This window comes from Pseudophryne corroboree, chromosome 3 (genome assembly GCF_028390025.1).
Source record: "Pseudophryne corroboree isolate aPseCor3 chromosome 3, aPseCor3.hap2, whole genome shotgun sequence".
Lineage (NCBI taxonomy): Eukaryota > Metazoa > Chordata > Amphibia > Anura > Myobatrachidae > Pseudophryne > Pseudophryne corroboree.
In genome coordinates this window covers 18,037,483-18,060,779 of record NC_086446.1, presented here as the reverse complement: position 1 = coordinate 18,060,779, position 23,297 = coordinate 18,037,483, and the positions used below count along the sequence as shown (strand labels likewise).

Genomic DNA, 23,297 nt, shown 5'->3' with positions numbered 1-23,297 from the left:
GTATAATAGGATCTCAGCAGTGCCTCCACAATGTAACCCTTATTCACTAGTGGCGTGCCTCCACCCAAGCAGATGTACCCAGGCTTGCTTGGGAAAGCCTTCCTTTATTAGGATATTAGGTTAGCTGGTGATAATAACTCAGGTCACAATAACACTATTAAATGTTGAAAGATAGGGACATTAATTTTCCTCACCTTTTGTTTTCTTTTGTCTTCAGCAGATTTCTTAATTTATTGTAATCTTCTCTTCTCTTACAGATTTCGCAATTACACCCAATCAAATAAATAGGTAAGTAAGTTTATTGGTACTAAATTGCTAAAACATTCAGGGCTATATTATATATTATCATAGAAACCTATATTCCCAAATATTACACTCTTTTAAACATATGTCACACCATATATGCATGCAGCACAAAAAAAAAATATATATATATATCCCACAGAATATAAGTCTGTGGACCCGGGGTTTTATATAATTTTCATTATTACTATCTGCGCAGATTTAACCTATATAATATCCACTCTATAAGGTGTCAGTATCTGGATGACCTCCAGAAAGGAAAAAGGGGGTTCCGTATGGGGAATTACTCTCCAGTAAGGTAATTGGTTCAGTTGCAGAGGGGATATACGATGGGCAATCTTCTTCCCTCTCTGTGTATAATTTCTGGTGACTTGGTCAATAAAGTCCCACTACCCTTGTGAATCCACCGATGGTAATTTCCTCATTAAGATAGTTAATATCATCCCTGGGTAAAAGCTTCACCTTAGGGTAATCTGTGCACATATGCTCCCCTGGTTGGGTTTTAATTTTTTTTTTCAGTTAATATTCTTAGGGCTCTCCCCCGACTCCTCCTTTACTTTCAATAAAAGTTTATACTGAGGGGCAGGCTATCCTCCAGTTGATATAATGGTATTCAGGTAAAGCAGTGATGCGCAGCAAGAAAAAGGTTAGGGTTCAAAGCCAGGGGATTAGTGAGAGTAAAAATTAAGCCAGGAAATGCAGAGATAGTTGACAGGAATCCAGGGGCAAGCAGGTAATAGGAGTTAGTTCGAGTGCACACAATAAATTCTCATAGGCTAATGTCTTTTGCACCACAAGCAGATAGAAATTGGATGAGGAAAGAAGAAATACAGCTCCTCTTATTGCCTGCTACACTGAGGTAATTAGCTTCCACAGTTCCAATATCTATTACGTTATAGCAAAAGTGATAGGGTTTGTGGTGAATAGATGAAGCACCTCACAGGATGACCTTGCTTAATGCTACAGTCTATACAGTGACGGGGGGCTGACCCATATGACCGTACTCTACTGTGAATAAGATAGGTGGTTTTGGTCATATAGGGTATACAGTATATATATATATATGGGCTGTATACTAATGCCAACTGCTTCCCCGCTTGTAATTAGGAGTCCCAGCCTAATTCTGCTCTAAGTCTCTCTCTCACCTCACGATTGCAATTTTACCCTCCTGGTACTTAACAGCTCCCTGCGGCTCGTCCCTGCATCTATTAGTAGTACCTGACCTCAGACGGCAGTGTTGTGTGCAGGCGGCAGCCCAGTACGGTGGGACGGTTCTCCGGCAGTAGGAACCAGTGATGTCTCCCTTTCAGCTGCGGTATTCTGTCAGGGGTGTGTAGCGCCGGCTCCTTTCTCCTCAGCGGAGGCTGTCGGCAGCTGTCATAAGAGGAAAGATTATTATTTTTTTTCTCTCAGCCACCATTCCGTCTCCTTAGTGGCAGCTGGCAGGACCCTTCAGCGGTATCCCTTCTATCTCTCCCCGCAACGGCTCCGTCTCATTCCCGGCAGCTGGCAGGACCCTTCAGCGGTAGCCCTGCTTTCACCACCAGACATCCGTCGTTCCTCTCGCGCTCTCTCCTCAGGTGCTTCTCTCCCCCCTGCCAAGCGGCTTGTCCTCCCCCCTGCTGAGCGGCTCGTGCCGCCGCCTCCCCAGGTGTCCGTTCCCTTCATCCCCCAGCGGCGCGAGGGCTTCCAGCAAAATCACTTAAGTACCCTCGTGCCACTCAATTCAACACAACACCTTCTATAATTTACTATAATACAGTATATATATTCTATACAGTTTATTAACATAGGGTTACATAACATACAAACATGACACATACTGTCTATAGTCCTGGGGTCTCCTCACCCAATATATAACACAAATGTGGCACATAATGACTATAGTCCTGGGGTCTCCTCACCCATGATATAAAACACAAACATGGCACATAATGGCTATAGTCCTGTGGTCTCCTCACCCATGGTATAACACAAATTTGGCACTGATAGGGATAAGCTTAGCTACTATGTTTAATTATAATAATGCAATTGCTTTTTATATAAGAAAGAGAATTAAATGAGCTAGCCTTGAACATATAATCTGTATTTGAACTATGCAAAGTACTGTAAACTGCACACACCCTGGTTACATAAGGGAAGCATCTGGTAGTTCTCAGGAAGTTGAGACAAACAGATAAGCAAAAGTAGGGCAAGGGGTGGTAAAGTTATATGATAATTATGTTAAACATTTACTTGAAAATCACCTATTAAAAGAACTTATGTTTACCCTGTAACCCCTCCTTTGGGGAGGATCTGTGGGCGGCAACTATGGCTGAATTTTGAAATGTATGTGTATAAATATACAAGCTGACCAAAGTAAAGCATAATACTTTTGAGAGACATAACCAGTGTGTGGTGTCTTATTCATTATTTTCTCCCAATGCATTGGTAAAGCTATCCAGAGGTGACCTGATAATTGAAGGACATTTTTAAGTGATTAGACTGTGCTATCTGCATATAATGACTATAGTCCTGGGGTCTTCTCACCCATATTGTAACAGAGAAACGTGGCACATAATGACTATAGTCCTGGGGTCTCCTCACCCGTGATATAACACACAAATGTGACACATAATGACTATAGTCCTGGGGTCTCCTCACCCATGATATAACACAAATGTGACACATAATGACTATAGTCCTGGGGTCTCCTCACCCATGATATAACACACAAATGTGACACATAATGACTATAGTCCTGGGGTCTCCTCACCCATGATATAACACAAATGTGACACATAATGACTATAGTCCTGGGGTCTCCTCACCCATGATATAACACACAAATGTGGCACATAATGACTATAGTCCTGGGGTCTCCTCACCCGTGATATAACACACAAATGTGACACATAATGACTATAGTCCTGGCATCTCATCACCCATGATATAACACACAAATGTGGCACATAATGACTATAGTCCTGTGGTCTCCTCACCCATGATATAACACACAAATGTGACACATAATGACTATAGTACTGGGGTCTCCTCACCCATGATATAACACACAAATGTGACACATAATGACTATAGTCCTGGGGTCTCCTCACCCATGATATAACACAAATGTGACACATAATGACTATAGTCCTGGGGTCTCCTCACCCATGATATAACACACAAATGTGACACATAATGACTATAGTCCTGGGGTCTCCTCACCCATGATATAACACACAAATGTGGCACATAATGACTATAGTCCTGGGGTCTCCTCACCCGTGATATAACACACAAATGTGACACATAATGACTATAGTCCTGGCATCTCATCACCCATGATATAACACACAAATGTGGCACATAATGACTATAGTCCTGGGGTCTCCTCACCCATGATATAACACACAAACATGGCACATAATGACTATAGTCCTGGGGTCTCCTCACCCATGATATAACACACAAATGTGATACATAATGACTATAGTCCTGGGGTCTCCTCACCCATGATATAACACACAAATGTGATACATAATGACTATAGTCCTGGGGTCTCCTCACCCATGATATAACACACAAATGTGATACATAATGAATAAAGTCCTGGAGTCTCCTAACCCATGATATAACACACATATGTGACACATCATGACTATAGTCTTATGGTCTACTCACCCATGATATTACATACAAATGTGGCACATAATGACTATAGTCCTGGGGTCTCCTCACCCATGATATAACACACATATGTGATACATAATGACTATAGTCCTGGGGTCTCCTCACCCATGATATAACACACAAATGTGATACATAATGAATAAAGTCCTGGGGTCTCCTCACCCATGATATAACACACAAATGTGATACATAATGAATAAAGTCCTGGAGTCTCCTAACCCATGATATAACACACATATGTGACACATCATGACTATAGTCCTATGGTCTACTCACCCATGATATTACATACAAATGTGGCACATAATGACTATAGTCCTGGGGTCTCCTCACCCATGATATAACACACATATGTGATACATAATGACTATAGTCCTGGGGTCTCCTCACCCATGATATAACACAAAAATGTGATACATAATGAATAAAGTCCTGGAGTCTCCTAACCCTTGATATAACACACATATGTGACACATCATGACTATAGTCCTATGGTCTACTCACCCATGATATTACATACAAATGTGGCACATAATGACTATAGTCCTGGGGTCTCCTCACCCATGATATAACACACAAATGTGATACATAATGACTATAGTCCTGGGGTCTCCTCACCCATGATATAACACACAAATGTGATACATAATGACTATAGTCCTGGGGTCTCCTCACCCATGATATAACACACAAATGTGATACATAATGAATAAAGTCCTGGAGTCTCCTAACCCATGATATAACACACATATGTGACACATCATGACTATAGTCCTATGGTCTACTCACCCATGATATTACATACAAATGTGGCACATAATGACTATAGTCCTGGGGTCTCCTCACCCATGATATAACACACATATGTGATACATAATGACTATAGTCCTGGGGTCTCCTCACCCATGATATAACACACAAATGTGATACATAATGAATAAAGTCCTGGAGTCTCCTAACCCTTGATATAACACACATATGTGACACATCATGACTATAGTCCTATGGTCTACTCACCCATGATATTACATACAAATGTGGCACATAATGACTATAGTCCTGGGGTCTCCTCACCCATGATATAACACACAAATGTGGCACATAATGACTATAGTCCTGGGGTCTCCTCACCCATGATATAACACACAAACATGGCACATAATGACTATAGTCCTGGGGTATCCTCACCCATGATATAACACACAAATGTGATACATAATGACTATAGTCCTGGGGTCTCCTCACCCATGATATAACACACAAATGTGATACATAATGACTATAGTCCTGGGGTCTCCTCACCCATGATATAACACACAAATGTGATACATAATGAATAAAGTCCTGGAGTCTCCTAACCCATGATATAACACACATATGTGACACATCATGACTATAGTCCTATGGTCTACTCACCCATGATATTACATACAAATGTGGCACATAATGACTATAGTCCTGGGGTCTCCTCACCCATGATATAACACACATATGTGATACATAATGACTATAGTCCTGGGGTCTCCTCACCCATGATATAACACACAAATGTGATACATAATGAATAAAGTCCTGGAGTCTCCTAACCCTTGATATAACACACATATGTGACACATCATGACTATAGTCCTATGGTCTACTCACCCATGATATTACATACAAATGTGGCACATAATGACTATAGTCCTGGGGTCTCCTCACCCATGATATAACACACAAATGTGGCACATAATGACTATAGTCCTGGGGTCTCCTCACCCATGATATAACACACAAACATGGCACATAATGACTATAGTCCTGGGGTCTCCTCACCCATGGTATAACATAAACATGGCACATAATGACTATAGTCCTGGGGTCTCCTCACCCATGATATAACACACAAATGTGATACATAATGAATAAAGTCCTGGAGTCTCCCAACCCATGATATAACACACATATGTGACACATCATGACTATAGTCCTAAGGTCTACGCACCCATGATATAACATACAAATGTGGCACATAATGACTATAGTCCTGGGGTCTCCTCACCCATGGTATAACACACAAACATGGCACATAATGACTATAGTCCTGGGGTCTCCTCACCCATGATATAACACAAATGTGGCACATAATGACTATAGTCCTGGGGTCTCCTCACCCATGATATAACACACAAATGTGACACATAATGACTGTAGTCCTGGGGTCTCCTCACCCATGATATAACACACAAATGTGACACATAATGACTATAGTCCTGGGGTCTCCTCACCCATGATATAACACAAATGTGACACATAATGACTATAGTCCTGGGGTCTCCTCACCCATGATATAACACAAATGTGACACATAATGACTATAGTCCTGGGGTCTCCTCACCCATGATATAACATACAAACATGGCACATAATGACTATAGTCCTGGGGTCTCCTCAACAATGATATAACACATAAATGTGGCACATAATGAATATAGTCCTGGGGTCTCCTCACCCATGATATAAAACACATATGTGATACATAATGACTATAGTCCTGGGGTCTCCTCACCCATGATATAACACACATATGTGATACATAATGACTATAGTCCTGGGGCTCCTCACCCATGATATAACACACAAATGTGATACATAATGAATAAAGTCCTGGAGTCTCCTAACCCTTGATATAACACACATATGTGACACATCATGACTATAGTCCTATGGTCTACTCACCCATGATATTACATACAAATGTGGCACATAATGACTATAGTCCTGGGGTCTCCTCACCCATGATATAACACACAAATGTGGCACATAATGACTATAGTCCTGGGGTCTCTTCACCCATGATATAACACACAAACATGGCACATAATGACTATAGTCCTGGGGTCTCCTCACCCATGGTATAACATAAACATGGCACATAATGACTATAGTCCTGGGGTCTCCTCACCCATGATATAACACACAAATGTGATACATAATGAATAAAGTCCTGGAGTCTCCTAACCCATGATATAACACACATATGTGACACATCATGACTATAGTCCTAAGGTCTACGCACCCATGATATAACATACAAATGTGGCACATAATGACTATAGTCCTGGGGTCTCCTCACCCATGGTATAACAAACAAACATGGCACATAATGACTATAGTCCTGGGGTCTCCTCACCCATGATATAACACAAATGTGACACATAATGACTATAGTCCTGGGATCTCCTCACCCATGATATAACACACAAATGTGGCACATAATGACTATAGTCCTGGGGTCTCCTCACCCATGATATAACACACAAATGTGACACATAATGACTGTAGTCCTGGGGTCTCCTCACCCATGATATAACACAGAAATGTGACACATAATGACTATAGTCCTGGGGTCTCCTCACCCATGATATAACACAAATGTGACACATAATGACTATAGTCCTGGGGTCTCCTCACCCATGATATAACACAAATGTGACACATAATGACTATAGTCCTGGGGTCTCCTCACCCATGATATAACATACAAACATGGCACATAATGACTATAGTCCTGGGGTCTCCTCACCAATGATATAACACAAATGTGACACATAATGACTATAGTCCTGGGGTCTCCTCACCCATGATATAACACAAATGTGACACATAATGACTATAGTCCTGGGGTCTCCTCACCCATGATATAACATACAAACATGGCACATAATGACTATAGTCCTGGGGTCTCCTCACCAATGATATAACACATAAATGTGGCACATAATGAATATAGTCCTGGGGTCTCCTCACCCATGATATAACACACAAATGTGACACATAATGACTATAGTCCTGGGGTCTCCTCACCCATGGTATAATACACAAATAAATGTGCCACATAATGGGGGAGATTCAAATATTTGAAAAGTCAGTTGGGAGTCTGGTTTTTCCTATCTAATAAAGAGGAAAAAAACGAAACCCGACGACTTTTCAAACATTTGAATCTCCCCCAATGACTACAGTCCTTGGGTCTCCTCACCCATGATATAATACATAAATGTGGCACATAATGTGTATAGGTCTGGGGTCTCCTCACCCATGATATAAAACACACACATGGCACATAATGACTATAGTCCTGAGGTCTCATAACCCTTGATATAACACATTTTTGGCACATAATGACTATTGTCCTGGGGTCTCCTCACCCATGATATAACAATCAACATAGCACATAATGACTATAGACCTGGGGTCTCCTCACCGATGATATAACACACAAACATGGCACATAATGACTATAGTCCTGGGGTCTCCTCACCCATGATATACTGTAACACAAAAATGTGACACATAATGACTATATTCCTGGGGTCTCCTCACCCATGATATAACACACAAATATGGCACATAATGACTATAGTCCTGGGGTCTCCTCACCCATGATATAATGTAACACACAAATGTGACACATAATGACTATATTCCTGGGGTCTCCTCACCCATGATAAACTGTAACACACAAATGTGTCACATAATGACTATAGTCTTGGGGTCTCCTTATCCATGATATAACACACATATGTGGCACATAATGACTATTGTCCTGGGGTCTCCTCACCCATGATATAACACACAAACATGGCACATAATGACTATAGTCCTGGGGTCTCATCACCCATGATATACTGTAACACACAAATGTGTCACATAATAACTATAGTCCTGGGGTCTCAGGACCCATGATATAAAACACATATGTGGCACATAATGACTATAGTTCTGGTGTCTCCTCACCCATGATATAATAAACAAACATTTCACATAATGACTATAGTCCTGGGGTCTCCTCACCCATGATATAACATACAAACATGACACATAATGACTATAGTCCTGGGTTCTCCTCACCCATGATATAACGCACAAACGTGGCACATAATATCTATAATCTTGGGGTCTCCTCATCCATGATATAACACACAAACATAGCACATAATGAATATAGTCCTGGGTTCTCCTCACCCATGATATAACACACAAACGTGGCACATAATGTCTATAATCTTGGGGTCTCCTCATCCATGATATAACACACAAACATGGCTCATAATGACGATAGTCCTGGGGTCTCATCACCCATGATATAACACACATATGTGGCACATTATGACTATAGTCCTGGGTTGTCCTCTCCCATGATATAACACACTTATGTGGCACATAATGACTATAGTCCTGGGGTTTCCTCACCCATGATATATCACACAAATGTAACATAGTAACTAAGGTTGAAAAAAGACAATTATCCATCGAGTTCAACCTATTTGTGGTCTCCTATACAGTCTTATTATAGGACTAGTTATATTTATGTTAGGACTAGTTATATTAACTATAATGCGTGCCTACGCACCATAGCCCTGAATATTTTTATCCAATAGGAATTTATCTAACCCATTCTAAAAGGTGTTGACTGATTCCGCCATTACTACTCTCTCAGGCAGGGAATTCCAAACACATATTGTCCTTACTGTGAAAAAACCTTTTCGCCTCAATGTGCAGAAACTCCTCTCCTCTAACCTAAGCGAGTGACCACGTGTCCTCTGTGCTGGTCTTATAGAAAACTGGTCCCTCCCAAGCTCTGTGTATTGACCCCTTATATATTTGTAGATGTTGATCATGTCCCCTCTAAGTCTCCTCTTTTCCAATGTAAACATGCCTAGCCATGCAAGCCTTTCCTCGTATTCCAGCGTCTCCATGCCCTTGATTAGTTTGGTCACCCGCGTCTGAACCTTTTCTAGCTCCAGGATATCCTTTTTGTAATATGGTGCCCAAAATTGCACACAGTGGTGGTCATTCCGAGTTGTTCGCTCGCAAGCTGCTTTTATCAGCTTTGCACACGCTAAGCCGCCGCCTAATTGGAGTGAATCTTAGCATCTTAAAATTGCGAACGAAACATTCGCAATATTGCGAAAAGACATCTCTGTGCAGTTTCTGATTAGCTCCACACTTACTCGGCATCTGCGATCAGTTTAGTGCTTGTCGTTCCTGGTTTGACGTCATAAACACACCCAGCGTTCGCCCAGACACTCCTCCGTTTCTCCAGCCACTCCCGCGTTTTTCCCAGAAACGGTAGCGTTTTCTCCCACACGCCCATAAAACGGCCTGTTTCCGCCCAGAAACACCCACTTCCTGTCAATCACACTACGATCGCCTGAACGAAGAAAAAGCCGTGAGTAAAATACCAAAGTTCTTAGCAAATTTACTTGGCGCAGTCGCAGTGCGAACATTGCGCATGCGCACTAAGCGGAAAACCGCTGCGATGCGATGAAATTTACCGAGCGAGCAACTCGGAATGACCACCAGTATTCAAGATGTGGCCTCACTAGTGATTTATATAATGGGAGTACAATACTCTCGTCCCTTGCATCAATTCCCCGTTTTATGCATGCTAATATCTTATTAGCCTTCTTTGCTGCAATCCTACTTTGGGTACTGCTGCTTAATTTGTTATCTATGTGAACCCCTAGGTCTTTTCCAGTACAGAATCCCCTAATATTACCCCATTTAGGGGTATATGCAATTGCAGTCGAATTCCGGCGTGAATTCGACCGTTTTTGGATTCAACACAATTCAACAGGCGAATCCCTCCTGCCGGGACCCGAATTCGACATATTCAATAAAAAATGGATTCAACAGTCCCGCTGCCGAAAAACGGACCAATTGACGAATAGTGGGCGGCCTGGATTTGGCTTCATGGACACCACAAAAGTGTTGTTAAAAAGCTGAAAAAAAAACGGGCCTACTGGTACCTGTAGTTCTACTACAAAAAAAATACCCCGCAAAAAAATAAAATAAAAAAATGACATACCCGGTCCACGACTGGCGGGACCCCCCGTGACTGCTGTCAAAGAGGGTCCCTTCAGCCAATCAGGGAGCGCCACATCGTGGCACTCTCCTGATTGGCAGTGCGCGCCTGAACTGTCAGTTAGGCGGCGCACTCGAGATACAATGTAGCGGATAGGCTCGCCATTGTATCCAATGGTGGGAACTTTGCGGTCTGTGGTAGACCGCAAAGTTAAGTGGGGGCAACCACAAAAGTGACCCCACTTAACCTTGCGGTCTACCGCAGACCGCAAAGTTCCCACCATTGGATACAATGGAGCGCCTATCCGCTACATTGTATCTACAGTGCAGTGCGCAGCCTGACTGACAGCTCAGGAGCGCACAGCCAATCAGAAGAGTGCCACAACGTGGCACTCCCTGATTGGCTGAAGGGACCCTCTTTGACAGCAGTCACGGGGGGGTCCCGCCAGTCGGTGAAAGGGGTCCCATGTGTAAACGTGGGACCCCTTACAGTCCGTGGATCGGGTTTTTTTGGGTTTTTATTTTGCAAAGTACGTGGATTACAAACAGAAGAAGAGGACCGACACTGGATTGTTGTGAGTATAATTTTATGTACAGGTACCCCGTGGATTCTACTGGTGAAGAGGGCCGATGCTTCGTGTCAACATAGGTAAGTATGTATGTATGTAGGTGTGCATGTATGTAATAAAGTTTTACTGTCACGGTGTCTGTGTTGTGTTTTTCTTGGGTATTTGTTTGTAGTAGAACTACAGGTAACAGCGGGCCCGTTTCCCCCCCGCATGCTGGTACTTGTGGTTCTCCAAGTACCAGCTTGTGGGGGAGGATTGCTGGGACTTGTAGTTCTTCTACAAAAAACTATATTCTTTATTTTTACACAAAAGGCTAACAGCCTCCCATCCACCACCTTGGGATGGGGGGACAGCCTCGGGCTTCACCCCTGTCCCTTGGGTAGCTGGAGGGGGGATCCCTTGATTTAAGGGGTCCCCACTCCTCCAGGGTACCCCGGCCAGGGGTGACTAGTTGGGGGGGTAATGCCACGGGCACAGGGGCCGACATAAAAGTGCCCCCTGGCTGTGGCATTATCTCTCTGACTAGTGGAGACCGGTGCTGGTGTTAAAAATATGGGGGACCCCTACGTCTTTTGTCCCCTGTATTTTTTGCACCAGGACCAGGCGCAGAGCCCGATGCTGGTTGTTAAAATATGGGGGAACCCCTGTCATTTCCCACCCCCCCTGTATTTTTACAACCAGGACAGGCTCAAAGAGCCCGACACTGGTCATGCTTAGGAGGGGGGACCCCACGCCATTGTTTTTCAGGATTTTTAACCATTTCACACCCCTTCTAATGGATCCCTCCATATTATTGTAGTCAGTAAAAAAAAATATTCTGTTAAAAAATCTATTAAATAATACTTGTGGCTCATAAATAGACAAACCAAGTACTGTAGATAATCCCTTCAAATATAAATAGATATGCTATTAGCAATCACAAAAGCGCAAAAAAAACATGTTTTAAATTTTTTTTATTAGATCACAACAGAAAAATGAGGCGGACTGAAATTGACGAAAAGACTGACGAAAAGCACTGTTGTCGAATCGACATTCTTCAATTGAATATACTTTTGACGAAAAGCCGCATTTTGACCATTGCAGACATGCAAATTGAAAAAATGTCGAACTGCAAAAAGTCGAAAATTAAACGGCAGGTTTTTTGACGAAAAGTACTGTATTGCATTGTCGATTCCAATTCGACATGTTTTTTTTGTCGAAAATGCCCCATTTTTCGACATTTTCGGCAATTCGACCGCAATTGCATATACCCCTTAGTATGAAGGTGCTATTTTTGGTCTTGCCCCCACAGTGCATTACCTTACACTTGTCTGTGTTGAACCTCATTCTCCATTTTGCTGCCCATGCTTCCAGTTTAGTACAGTTGTTCTGAAGAGACTCAGCATCCCCATCCGTGTTTATAACCTTACACAATTTGGTATCATCTGTGAAAATTGATACCATGCTCTCTAGACCTACTGTTAGGTCGTTGATGAAAATGTTGAAGAAAAGTGGTCCAAGTACAGACCCTTGTGGCACACCACTTAGTACTTTAGTCCAATTTGAAAATGATCCATTGACCACAATGTGCTGCTCCCTATTATCTAACCAATTACTGACCCAAGTGCATATTGTACTCCCTAGCCCCATTTCTTGTAGCTTATAGATAAGACGCATGTGTGGTACAGTGTCGAAAGCTTTGACAAAGTCTAAATAGATTATATCCACCTCCTTACCCTGATCCAGGTTCGCACTTACTGTTTCATATAAGCCAAGTAAGTTGGTCTGATGTGATCTGTCCTTCACAAATCCATGTTGGTTCCTTTTAATGACCGTCTATGCTTCAAGGAACTTTTGAATACTGTCCCTTAGAATACCTTCCAATACTTTCCCCACTATAGATGTAAGACTAACTGGTCTATAATTACCTGGTTCAGCTTTGCTCCCATTTTTGAATATCGGCACTACCTCCACTATACGCCACTCTTTGGGAATCATACCCGACTTAACCGAATCCACAAAGATCAAAAATAGAGGTCTTGCTAGTTCAGCGTGCAGCTCCATAAGAACCCTCGGGTTAATTCCATCGGGACCCGTGACTTATTAATCTTTAACTTTTTTAATCGGTCACAGACTACCTCCTCACATTCATAAGCATTTAGCAGTAGGACATTATCTTTGTTGAGATTTTGTGTTAGACCCAGTAAATACCGTTGAAAAAATCTTGTTTAGTTTGTTTGTATGTCATTATCATTTTTGATTAAGACTCCCATCTTGTCCTTTAAAGGGACTATACTCTCCTTCTTTAGTCTCTTGCTGTTCATGTAATTAAACATTTTTTGGGGATTCGCTTTGCTTTCTTTTGCTACTAGTTTTTCACTTTCTACTTTAGCCGCTCTTATTCCTTTTTTGCATATTTTGTTACAGTCCTTATAGTGCTGAAATGACTCTGCATCCCCCTCAGATTTGTATTTTTTAAATGCTCATCTTTTTTTGTCCATTAATTCCTTTATATTTTTGTTAAACCACATTGGTTTGGGATTTTTATGTTCTTTTTTTTTGCTGCTGGTGGGAATAAATTTATGGGTATCATTAATTAGCAGTGATTTTAATACATCCCATTTCTCTGTAGTATTTTTTCCATGAAACTGAATTTCCCATTCAAAGTCCCTTAACGCTTTCTTCATCATGTCAAAGTTGGCTTTGCTAAAGTTTAGAGTCCTGGTTGAGCCAGTATAGGACTGCTTATGAAAACTAATATTGAATGTGACCATATTGTGGTCGCTGTTACCTATGGGCTCTCCTACTTCAATATTTGATACCAATTCCCCATTGTTAGTTAATACCAGGTCCAAGATTGCATTGTACCTAGTTGGTTCCTCGATTAATTGAACTAAGTAATTATCATTTAGCGTGTTTAAAAAATATTACCCCTAGCAGTATCACATGAATTGATTTTCCAGTGTATCTCAGGATAGTTAAAGTCTCCCATCACTACTATGTCTCCTACTCCTGCTGCTCTTTCAATTTGAATCAGTAACAGTTTCTCGTCAGACACATTAATACCGGGCGGCCTGTAGCATAATCCCAATAATTTCTTTATTCCTTTACCCCCACATGTAATTTCTACCCATAACATCTCAATAGTATTTACAGTCCCTTCTTGAATATCATCCCGTATAACAGGTTTTAGAAATGGCTTTACGTAAACACATACCCCTCCACCCCATTTATTTAGTCTGTATCTCCTGTACAGCATGTAGCCCTCTAGATTGACTGTCCAATCGTGAGATTCGTCCCACCACGTTTCAGTAATGCCTATAATGTGGCATATAATGACTATAGTCCATGGGTCTCATCACCCATGATATAATACACAATTGTGGCACATAATGACTATAGTCTTGTGATCTCACCCATGATATAACACACAAACGTTGCACATAATGACTATAGTCCTGGGGTCTCCTCACACATAACACACAAATGTGGCACTTAATGTCTATAGTCCTGGGGTCTCATCACCCATGATATAACATACAAATGTGGCACATAATGACTATAGTCCTGGGGTCTCCTCACCCATGATATAACATACAAACATGGCACATAATGACTCTAGTCCTGGAGTCTCCCCACCCATGATATAACACACAAATGTGGTACATAATGACTATAGTCCTGGGGTCTCCTCACCCATGATATAACACGCAAACGTGGCACATAATGACTATAGTTCTGGTGTCTCCTTACCCATGATATAACACACATATGTGACACATAATGACTATAGTCCTGGGGTCTCCTCACCCATGATATAACACACAAACGTGGCACATAATGACTATAGTCCTGGGGTCTCCTCACCCATGATATAACACACAAACGTGGCACATAATGACTATAGTTCTGGTGTCTCCTTACCCATGATATAACACACATATGTGACACATAATGACTATAGTCCTGGGGTCTCATCACCCATGGTATAACACACAAATGTGGCATATAATGACTATAGTCCTGGGGTCTCCTCACCCATTTCTACCATCTCTGGCAGAGAAATTCAAATCCTAACTGCTCTTACTGTGAAAAGCCCTTTTCTCCATTGTGTATGTTTTTTTTTTCTTCTAACCTCAGGGGGTGTCCTCATTTCCTAAGTAGTGTTTTTTTTTTATAAACAGATCGTTTGATAAATCCTTTTATTATCCCTTTATGTATTTATAATTATTAATAATGTCCCCTCTCAATCGCCTCTTTTCCAGTGTAAACAAATCCAACCTTTTAAGTCTTTCCTCATAATCCAGTGCCTCCAACCCCTTAACTATTTTGGTGGCTCGCATCTGAACCCTTTCAATTTCCAAGATATTGTTAGGCGCCGGGGTCCGCTCGTCGGTGCGGCCCGGCGCCTAGCAACCAGGGACGCCGTACGCGTACAGCCGCCGGCTCCCTGGCAACGCTAGACGCCGGGCGCACGGAGCCGCACGGACCCTAGCAACGGGGACGCCACTGGCGGACCGCGTTCCCCGTTGCTGGGTCCATTTAAATTAAGTAGGGCACCTGTTTCCTGGCCGTGCAGCAAGGCAGCTGCACGGCATTCACACAATTAGCCCTGCCAGCAGTTGATTGGAGGGCTTCAGTTTATATGCTCTTGCAGTGCCTCACACAGACGCCGGTAATAGCTTCCTGCATGCTGTCTCTGTCTGCTGAGAGTGTTTCCAGTCTTGCTGTATCCGGTCGTTCTAGTCCTCAGTTGTCCTGCACTCGGAAGTCGTCATCTTGTTCCTGGAGGCCAGACTGAGCACCGTTTAAACATCCAGAGGTGTTCGTGAGTCGCGGCGTTGCCGTGTGTTGCGGCTTGGCCACTTTATTATTTATTACTTATTTGTGTTTCGGAGCTTTTGCGGAGGATTCCGCTCCCACAGATCCACTCTGGTATCCAGCGGTGCTGGGTAGGAGTATTGAACTAGTGGATTTTGGTTGTCCTTTAACCTGGCGGTTTTTCCGCACATACTTCAGGTTTGGTTAGTTAGCTTGTTGCCCTTGGCCTGTTGTTAGTCAGAGGTCCTCTTGTCATCATCCTGCCTCGGATTTCCCTTTGTCTCTCACTAAGACCGGGGGGCACCGGAGTTGGGCAGACATAATCCGCCTTTCAAACGTGGCTGCCAGCGGCTCAAGAAACCATAGTCTCGCAAGGGATTTCCGATAGCACGGGTGAGACAACAGAGTTAGGGCGCCAGGGGCAACTAGTCTTTCTTGCTCCCGTAACCAGCATTCCCTTCCAGTACTCTGGCCATTGTCATAAGATCTCCTCCGGTCAGGAGTACTGGAATCATAACCGATATCATTTTTATAGTGAGGTGCCCAGAACTGTACACAATATTCCAGGTGTGGCCGTAGCAATGATTTATACAGTGGCAGAATTACACTCTCATCCCTTGTCTCCATACCCCGTTTTATGCATGCTAACACCTTATTTGCTTTTGTTGCTGAATTTTGACACTGCGTACTGCTACTAAGTCTATTATCGATGAGCACCCCCAAATCCTTTTCAACTATGGTTACCCCTATATTTTCCCCATTTAATCTATAGGCTGCCCGATTATTTTTAGTCTGAAAATGCATAACTTTACTTTTTTTATATTAAAACTCATTCTCCGTTTGTCTGCCCAGACCTCCAGTCTGGATAAATCATTCTTTAGAGACTCAACATCCTTGTCTGAATCAATTACTCTACACAGTTAAGTATCATCTGTGAAAATTGACTCTGTACTTTCTATGCAAACTCCTAGTTTATTAATGAATATGTTAAACAGCAATGGCCCGAGTACTGAACCCTGCGGAATTCCACTGAGCACTGATGCCCATTCAGAGAACATCCTATTAATCACCTCTCACTGTTCCATGTTGTACAGCCAATTACTCACCCAAGTACAAATACTGTTTCCTACCCCAAGCTTTCTTAAACTGATAATTAGTCTCTTATGTGGAACTTTGTCAAAGGCCTTAGCAAAGTCCAGAAAAACCACATCCACTGCTTTACCCTGATCAATATTATTGCTCACTTTCTCATAAAAGCTTATTAAGTTAGTTTGACATGACCTGTCCTTCACAAAACCACGCTGATTCCTAGTAATTACCTTGGAGGTATCTAAGTACTCTACTATACTATCCCTTAATATACCTTCCAGTATTTCCCCACTATAAATGTCAAACTTACCAGTCTATAGTTACCAGGATGAGTTTTAATTCCCTTTTTAAATATTGGGACTACCTCTGCTATACGCCAGGCCTTCGGCATCATTCCTGACTCACTGAAAATCAAATATAGCGGCCTCGATAGCTCTGAGTTAAGTTCCATAAGAACCCTGGGGTGTAGTCCATCTGGCCCAGGAGATTTAATTATCTTAATTTTACTTAGTCTCTCCCGAACTACTTTCTCATTTAACCAAGTATTTAGCAACAGTTCGCTTTTATTGCTGATGTTGTGCAGTACTCCCGTCAACTGGTCCTCTCTTGTGAATACTGATGAAAAGAATGTATTCAATAAATCTGCTTTATACCTATCATCATTAATCAAGACATCCAACTCGCCCTTTAGTGGTCCAATATTTTCCATTTTTAACCTTTTACCGTTTTTATACTTAAGGAACTATTTTGGGTTTGTTTTACTCTCTTTGCGATTTGTTTTTCGTTTTCTAATTTGGCTGCTCTGATTTCTTTTTTTGCATTTTTTGTTACATTCCCTGTAGCACTGGAATGCGCTGGTGTGCAGTCCTCCGGAGGTCACGGCCCCAGTCTGCGGCTGTATGAGCATCCTGTTTGTGGAGCGCAGTACCCACTATTGTGGTGAACCCCTGAAGTCCATTCTGTGGGTGCCCTCCTGTGTACCGACCATCTGCACAGCATGGGCGCCGCCATGACACTTGTGGTCAGCTGACCGGACAGCACCTAATCCTGAGCTGTGATTGCTTACATGATCCAAGTATCCAATGACTGACGACCAGGGGGTATAAGTCCAGAGCATCGGCTCAGTCTCATCACCTTGGACAATGCGTCACATTGCTGCAGAGCATCTCCTGGTTCCAGTTTCCAATCTCCAGTTTCCAATCTCCTGTTTCCAGCGATCTCCTTTTTCTGGCATCTTCAGTGATCTCCCGGTTCCAGTATTCTCATGGAACTACAGGTCCCAGCTATTACTTCAGCTTCAACTCCTGCTACAGTCAGCTTCCACCTTTTGCAGTAAGAGACTTTCTTCTGGTGCTATTCATCACCTTCACCTGTGTATGGTTAACTTGCATTCAGCATTGTGCTATGGCATCTGGCACTTAATACAACCACTCTGTATGTGTTTCAAGTTGTCTCCTGCTTAACCATGCTTGGTTGTGGACTTTGCATAACAAACTGGCTGTGTAAAGTATTGTTGCTGGTTCCCAGACCAACTGTGGGAGTGATCACCATCTGATTGCTATACTGGTTTCCAGACTAGTTCATTGCCTGTATTTCACTGCCTAATTACTGCACTGGTTTCCAGACCAGTTAAATACCTGTGACTGTTTATTCATCAATGTCAGCATTTCTTGTACCATCTATCTCAAGTTATCATCTGCTTCAATTAATGTACATATAAGTGAGCACTTAATAAACATCATTGCGCACATGCGCAGGAATCTCTTACAGCCTCCTCGGTTTCTCCATTGCACCACCACTGACCCACTAGTGCCCCCTCCGGGGACAGACAAAACCACAGATCTGACAGTTTGTCCAAGGTCCATGGACCCAGATGGTGGTCAGGGTGTGGGAGCAGGGGCACTACAGAACTTACTGTCACGACTCGATGGTACAGAGGCTGCACAACAGTAGATCATACAGTTTTTACAAGAGATGTCTTCTCGGTTGGATACCTTACAATAATCTCTGCCAAGTTCTATTGTTCCAGCTGCACCATCGACTCCAGTTCCAGTTTTCAGTGCCACAGTTTCAGGTTCTCCAGCTACTACTGGTATAGGATCCCGTCTCCATCTTCCTACACCAAGTAAATTTGATGGCAATCTTAAAACCTGTTGTGGTTTCCTGAACCAATGTGAAGTTCACTTTGAATTGCTGCCGCACAATTTCGCGCCACCCAGAACCAAAGTTGCATACATTGTGTCTCTCCTGACTGGCCCTGCCCTGAATTGGGTTTCCCCATTATGGGAGCGAGCATATTCACTGCTAAACAACTACACAGACTTTGTTGCTGCATTCAAATGTATCTTTGATGAGCCTGGGCGTACAACATCAGCTTCCTCTGATATCCTCCAGATTCGCCAGGGAACATGCACCGTGGGACAGTATTTCATCCAGTTCCAGAAATTGGCGTCAGAAGTTGAGTGGAACAATAAAGCGCTGGTTGTGGCATTCTGGCACGGTCTCTCTGATCGTATAAAAGATGAACTGGCTACCTGAGATCTCCCAGAGCAATTAGAATCGTTACTTTCCTTGTGTGTAAAGTTGGATCTGCGTTTACGCGAAAGTGCAAGATAACAATCTCATGGTGATCCTTGCAAGCACCGAGTTATGCCTCAAGTACAACCTCCTCCCTTCACTTCAGATGAGCCTATGCAAGTAAATAGGTCCCGCTTAACTCCTGACGAACGGTCAAGAAGATTACGGGAAAGACTGTGTCTGTACTTTGCTGCTGCTGGTCACATGATTGGTTCCTGTCCATCATGTTCGGGAAACGCCAGGTCCTAATTTGCAAGGGAGGAGTCAAGTTAGGAACCTTATCCAAAGCTCCTTCTTCTCGAGAACTTATTCTACCGGTAACTTTGGAAACACAGAGTGGATTACATGCCTTTTCAGCTTTATTTGACTGTGGTGCTGCTGGGAACTTTATTACACAGCTGCAGTTGATAAGATCTGTCTTCCTGTCTCAAGGTTGTCTCGCCCAGTCTATCTTACTGCTATGGACGGTAGTCGTATTGCTGAGGGGTCCATCAGTCAGTAAACTAAACCCGTGGTCCTAGGGGTGGACTTTCTTCATTATAAGCTCATTTAACTTTTGGTCATTCCTAAAGCCACCTATGAGATCGTGTTGGGTATGCCTTGGCTTCAACTTCACAACCCTCAAATTGACTGGTTTACACTACAACTCACAGCATGGGAGTTCTTCCTGTTTCCATTCCTGTTTAACTCAAGTTCGTCCCGTGAGATCTTCGGGGTTGAAACCCCAGTGTAAAATTCCTGAGGCCTACAAAGAATTTACTGACGTCTTCAGTGAAAAGGCCGCTGATGTTCTGCCTCTCCATTGGAAGTTGGATTGTCCCATCGATCTGATCCCAGGGAGAATGCCTACTAGAGGATGAACATGTCCTCTTTCCATTCCAGAAACTCAAGCCATGAGTGAATATATAAAAGAGAATCTACAAAAAGGATTCATTCGTCCTTCTTCATCTCCAGCAGGGGCAGGGTTTTTCTTTGTGAAAAAGAAAGATGGAGGACTACGTCCCTGCATTGATTATAGAGCATTAAATGAAATTACCATAAAAAACAGCTACCCCTTACCGAAAATCACGGAACTGTTTGACAGAATTAAAGGATCCAGTATCGTTACCAAATTAGATCTTCATGAGGCATATAATCTCATTACAATCCTGGAAGACAGGCAGGTGGGAGCCCAATTAAAATATTTCAGTCACACATAGGCAACATCATGCCAGGATCCCTGGGTCAAAGATCTTATCACCCAGGGCTACAGACTGGAGTTTCAGGAACTCCCACCTCACAGATTCTTCAAATCAGGCATACCAGCTTCTCAAGAAGCAAGTATGACTTACAGGAAGCAATTCAAAGACTGGTACAGACTCAGGTCATTGTTCCAGTTCCACCTCAGCTGCAAAACAAGGGTTATTATTCCAACCTGTTTGTGGTACCGAAACCGGACAGTATGGTATGGCCCATTTTAAACCTCAAGTGACTGAACCCATACTTACGGGTGTTCAAATTACAGATGGAGTCTCTGAGAGCGGTGATCTCAGGTCTGGAGGAGGGGGAATTCCTGGTGTCTCTGGATATCAAGGATGCGTACCTTCATATTCCAATCTGGCCGCCTCCATCAGGCTTATCTAAGGTTTGTATTACAGGACTGCCACTACCAGTCCCAGGCCCTGCCATTTGGCCTCTCCACGGCACCGAGGGTGTTCACCAAGGTAATGGCAGAGATGATGTTTCTCCTCAGCAAACAAGAAGTGAAAATAATACTGTACCTGGATGATCTGCTGATAAAAGCACCGTCCAGGAAGAGGTTGTTGGACAACATTGCCCTCTCAAACCGACTACTCCAGGATCACGGGTGGATTCTGAACCTACCAAAATCTCACCTGGAACAAACATGGAGGCTTCCATTCCTGGGGATGGCACTGGATATGGAGTCCCAGAAGGTATTCCTTCCATTGGAAAAGGCATTGGTAATCCAGTCGATGCTACAGGATGTTCTGAAACCAGCCTGGATATCGGTGCATCTGTGCATTCGCCTTCTGGGGAAGATGGTAGCCTCTTACGAGTGTTAGGGTCTCCTGCCCTGTGCTGCCACGTCGTCATGGCAACCGGGAGACAAGTGCTAGCGGAGTAACCTGAGCGCTGCTGATACTCTGGTTCGGATCTTTTGCTGTGCAGTGGTTACAGGCTCTGTCCACGGCAGGGGATCCGGTGCTGGTTTTTGTGCTCACAGTCTGTGAGGTCTGAGTGGGGCGTGGACACCACCTGCTTTATAAACCCTCTTCTCAGGTTAAGCAGATGCTGCTGAATCTTTGTTGGTTAGTTAGTTCCTGAAAGTTAGCCAGTATTGTGTAGCTTTGTATTTGTTGTTGCTTACTGCAAATAGGCCTGGGGATTTGGTACTACACTCTGCCAATCCAGACCTAGCAGTAAGACTGGAGTCAGTCGTTTAACTTGCTGGGGTTCTTTTGCTACTCTGTGAACTTAGCAAGTTTGTGGCTGTATTCTCAGACTTGCCTGCCTAAATCCTTTCTCACTGTGCAAGGTGTTCAGGGTTAGTTTAGTGGCAGTAAGCTGAACCTGTGCACTGCAAGTGAGGATTAGGATTGTGGAGACTCTCCTTGTGTCTATAATTCCATCTCTGACCAAGGAGTTTACTGCCACACCCGTTGGTAACCCTTTAGGGTTTTGCTGTTGCCCTTAGCAACAGCATTTCGGGTTCTCTACGTATTAAAACACAACATCTTGGGGGCGTGGCTTGGCAAGCTGAGGAGGAAGATGTGCATCTGCTGAGCTCCCACTGTACTAGGTCTGAAATAGACCAGTTTTATGTTATTTCAGGGCATATTCCCTGTGCCCCTATTGCTCCTGCCTGTGCTGAGACGCTGACTGAGCAGCCTGCGACTCAGGACCGTTCCCTGCCCTCCCTGCAGACCCCGGCCTACGTGCTCCTCTGAAGCCGGGAGCTAGATTTTGTGGTGTAGCCAGGACAGGCTTCCAGGAGCTGCAGACTGGAAGAGGAGACCCAGCGGCAGGCGCGGTGACTCAGACACAGCACTCACCTGCAGTGGAGACCTGCACTGTCCTGCTCCTGATCCCTGGCCAGGGGAAAGAGGTGTCCAGTGGTGCTGTGTGAAGCTGTAGCCCCCTGGAAGAGTTCTCTTGTCAGCAGCAGCAGATCTCAGCGGCCATGTTGGAGGAGGAATCCCTGCTAGCCACCACAGGGAGAGAACTTGCTTGGTGCCAAGTGCAGAGCTAGATAAGGTAACTGACCGGTCAGTGGCTTCTGTGTGCTGTCCCCACAACTCCTGTTACCTCTCAGTACATTTTTTCAGCTGATGCCCACATAGGAGAGTGACTTCCTTCCACTGCATACAGCAGCTGCACCCTCTATGCCACATTGAGTGACCTCACCTGAAGGAGCTATATTGCACTGTTGTACACTCCTAC

General features: G+C 43.4%; 2 protein-coding genes across 2 annotated transcripts in view; both read left to right on the top strand.

Moving 5' to 3' along the window:
• Positions 1 to 13,803, top strand: part of LOC135057014 (retinitis pigmentosa 1-like 1 protein) — a 68,277-nt gene extending 54,474 nt beyond the window's left edge. The window contains exons 5-6 of the mRNA XM_063962875.1: positions 258 to 288; positions 12,351 to 13,803. Coding sequence (XP_063818945.1) covers positions 258 to 288 — 31 coding nt within the window. The 3' untranslated portion in view covers positions 12,351 to 13,803. The remainder of the gene's footprint in view (positions 1 to 257; positions 289 to 12,350) is intronic.
• LOC135057009 (oocyte zinc finger protein XlCOF8.4-like) overlaps positions 1 to 23,297 on the top strand; it is a 279,935-nt gene that overhangs the window by 77,741 nt on the left and 178,897 nt on the right. The window lies entirely within an intron of this gene.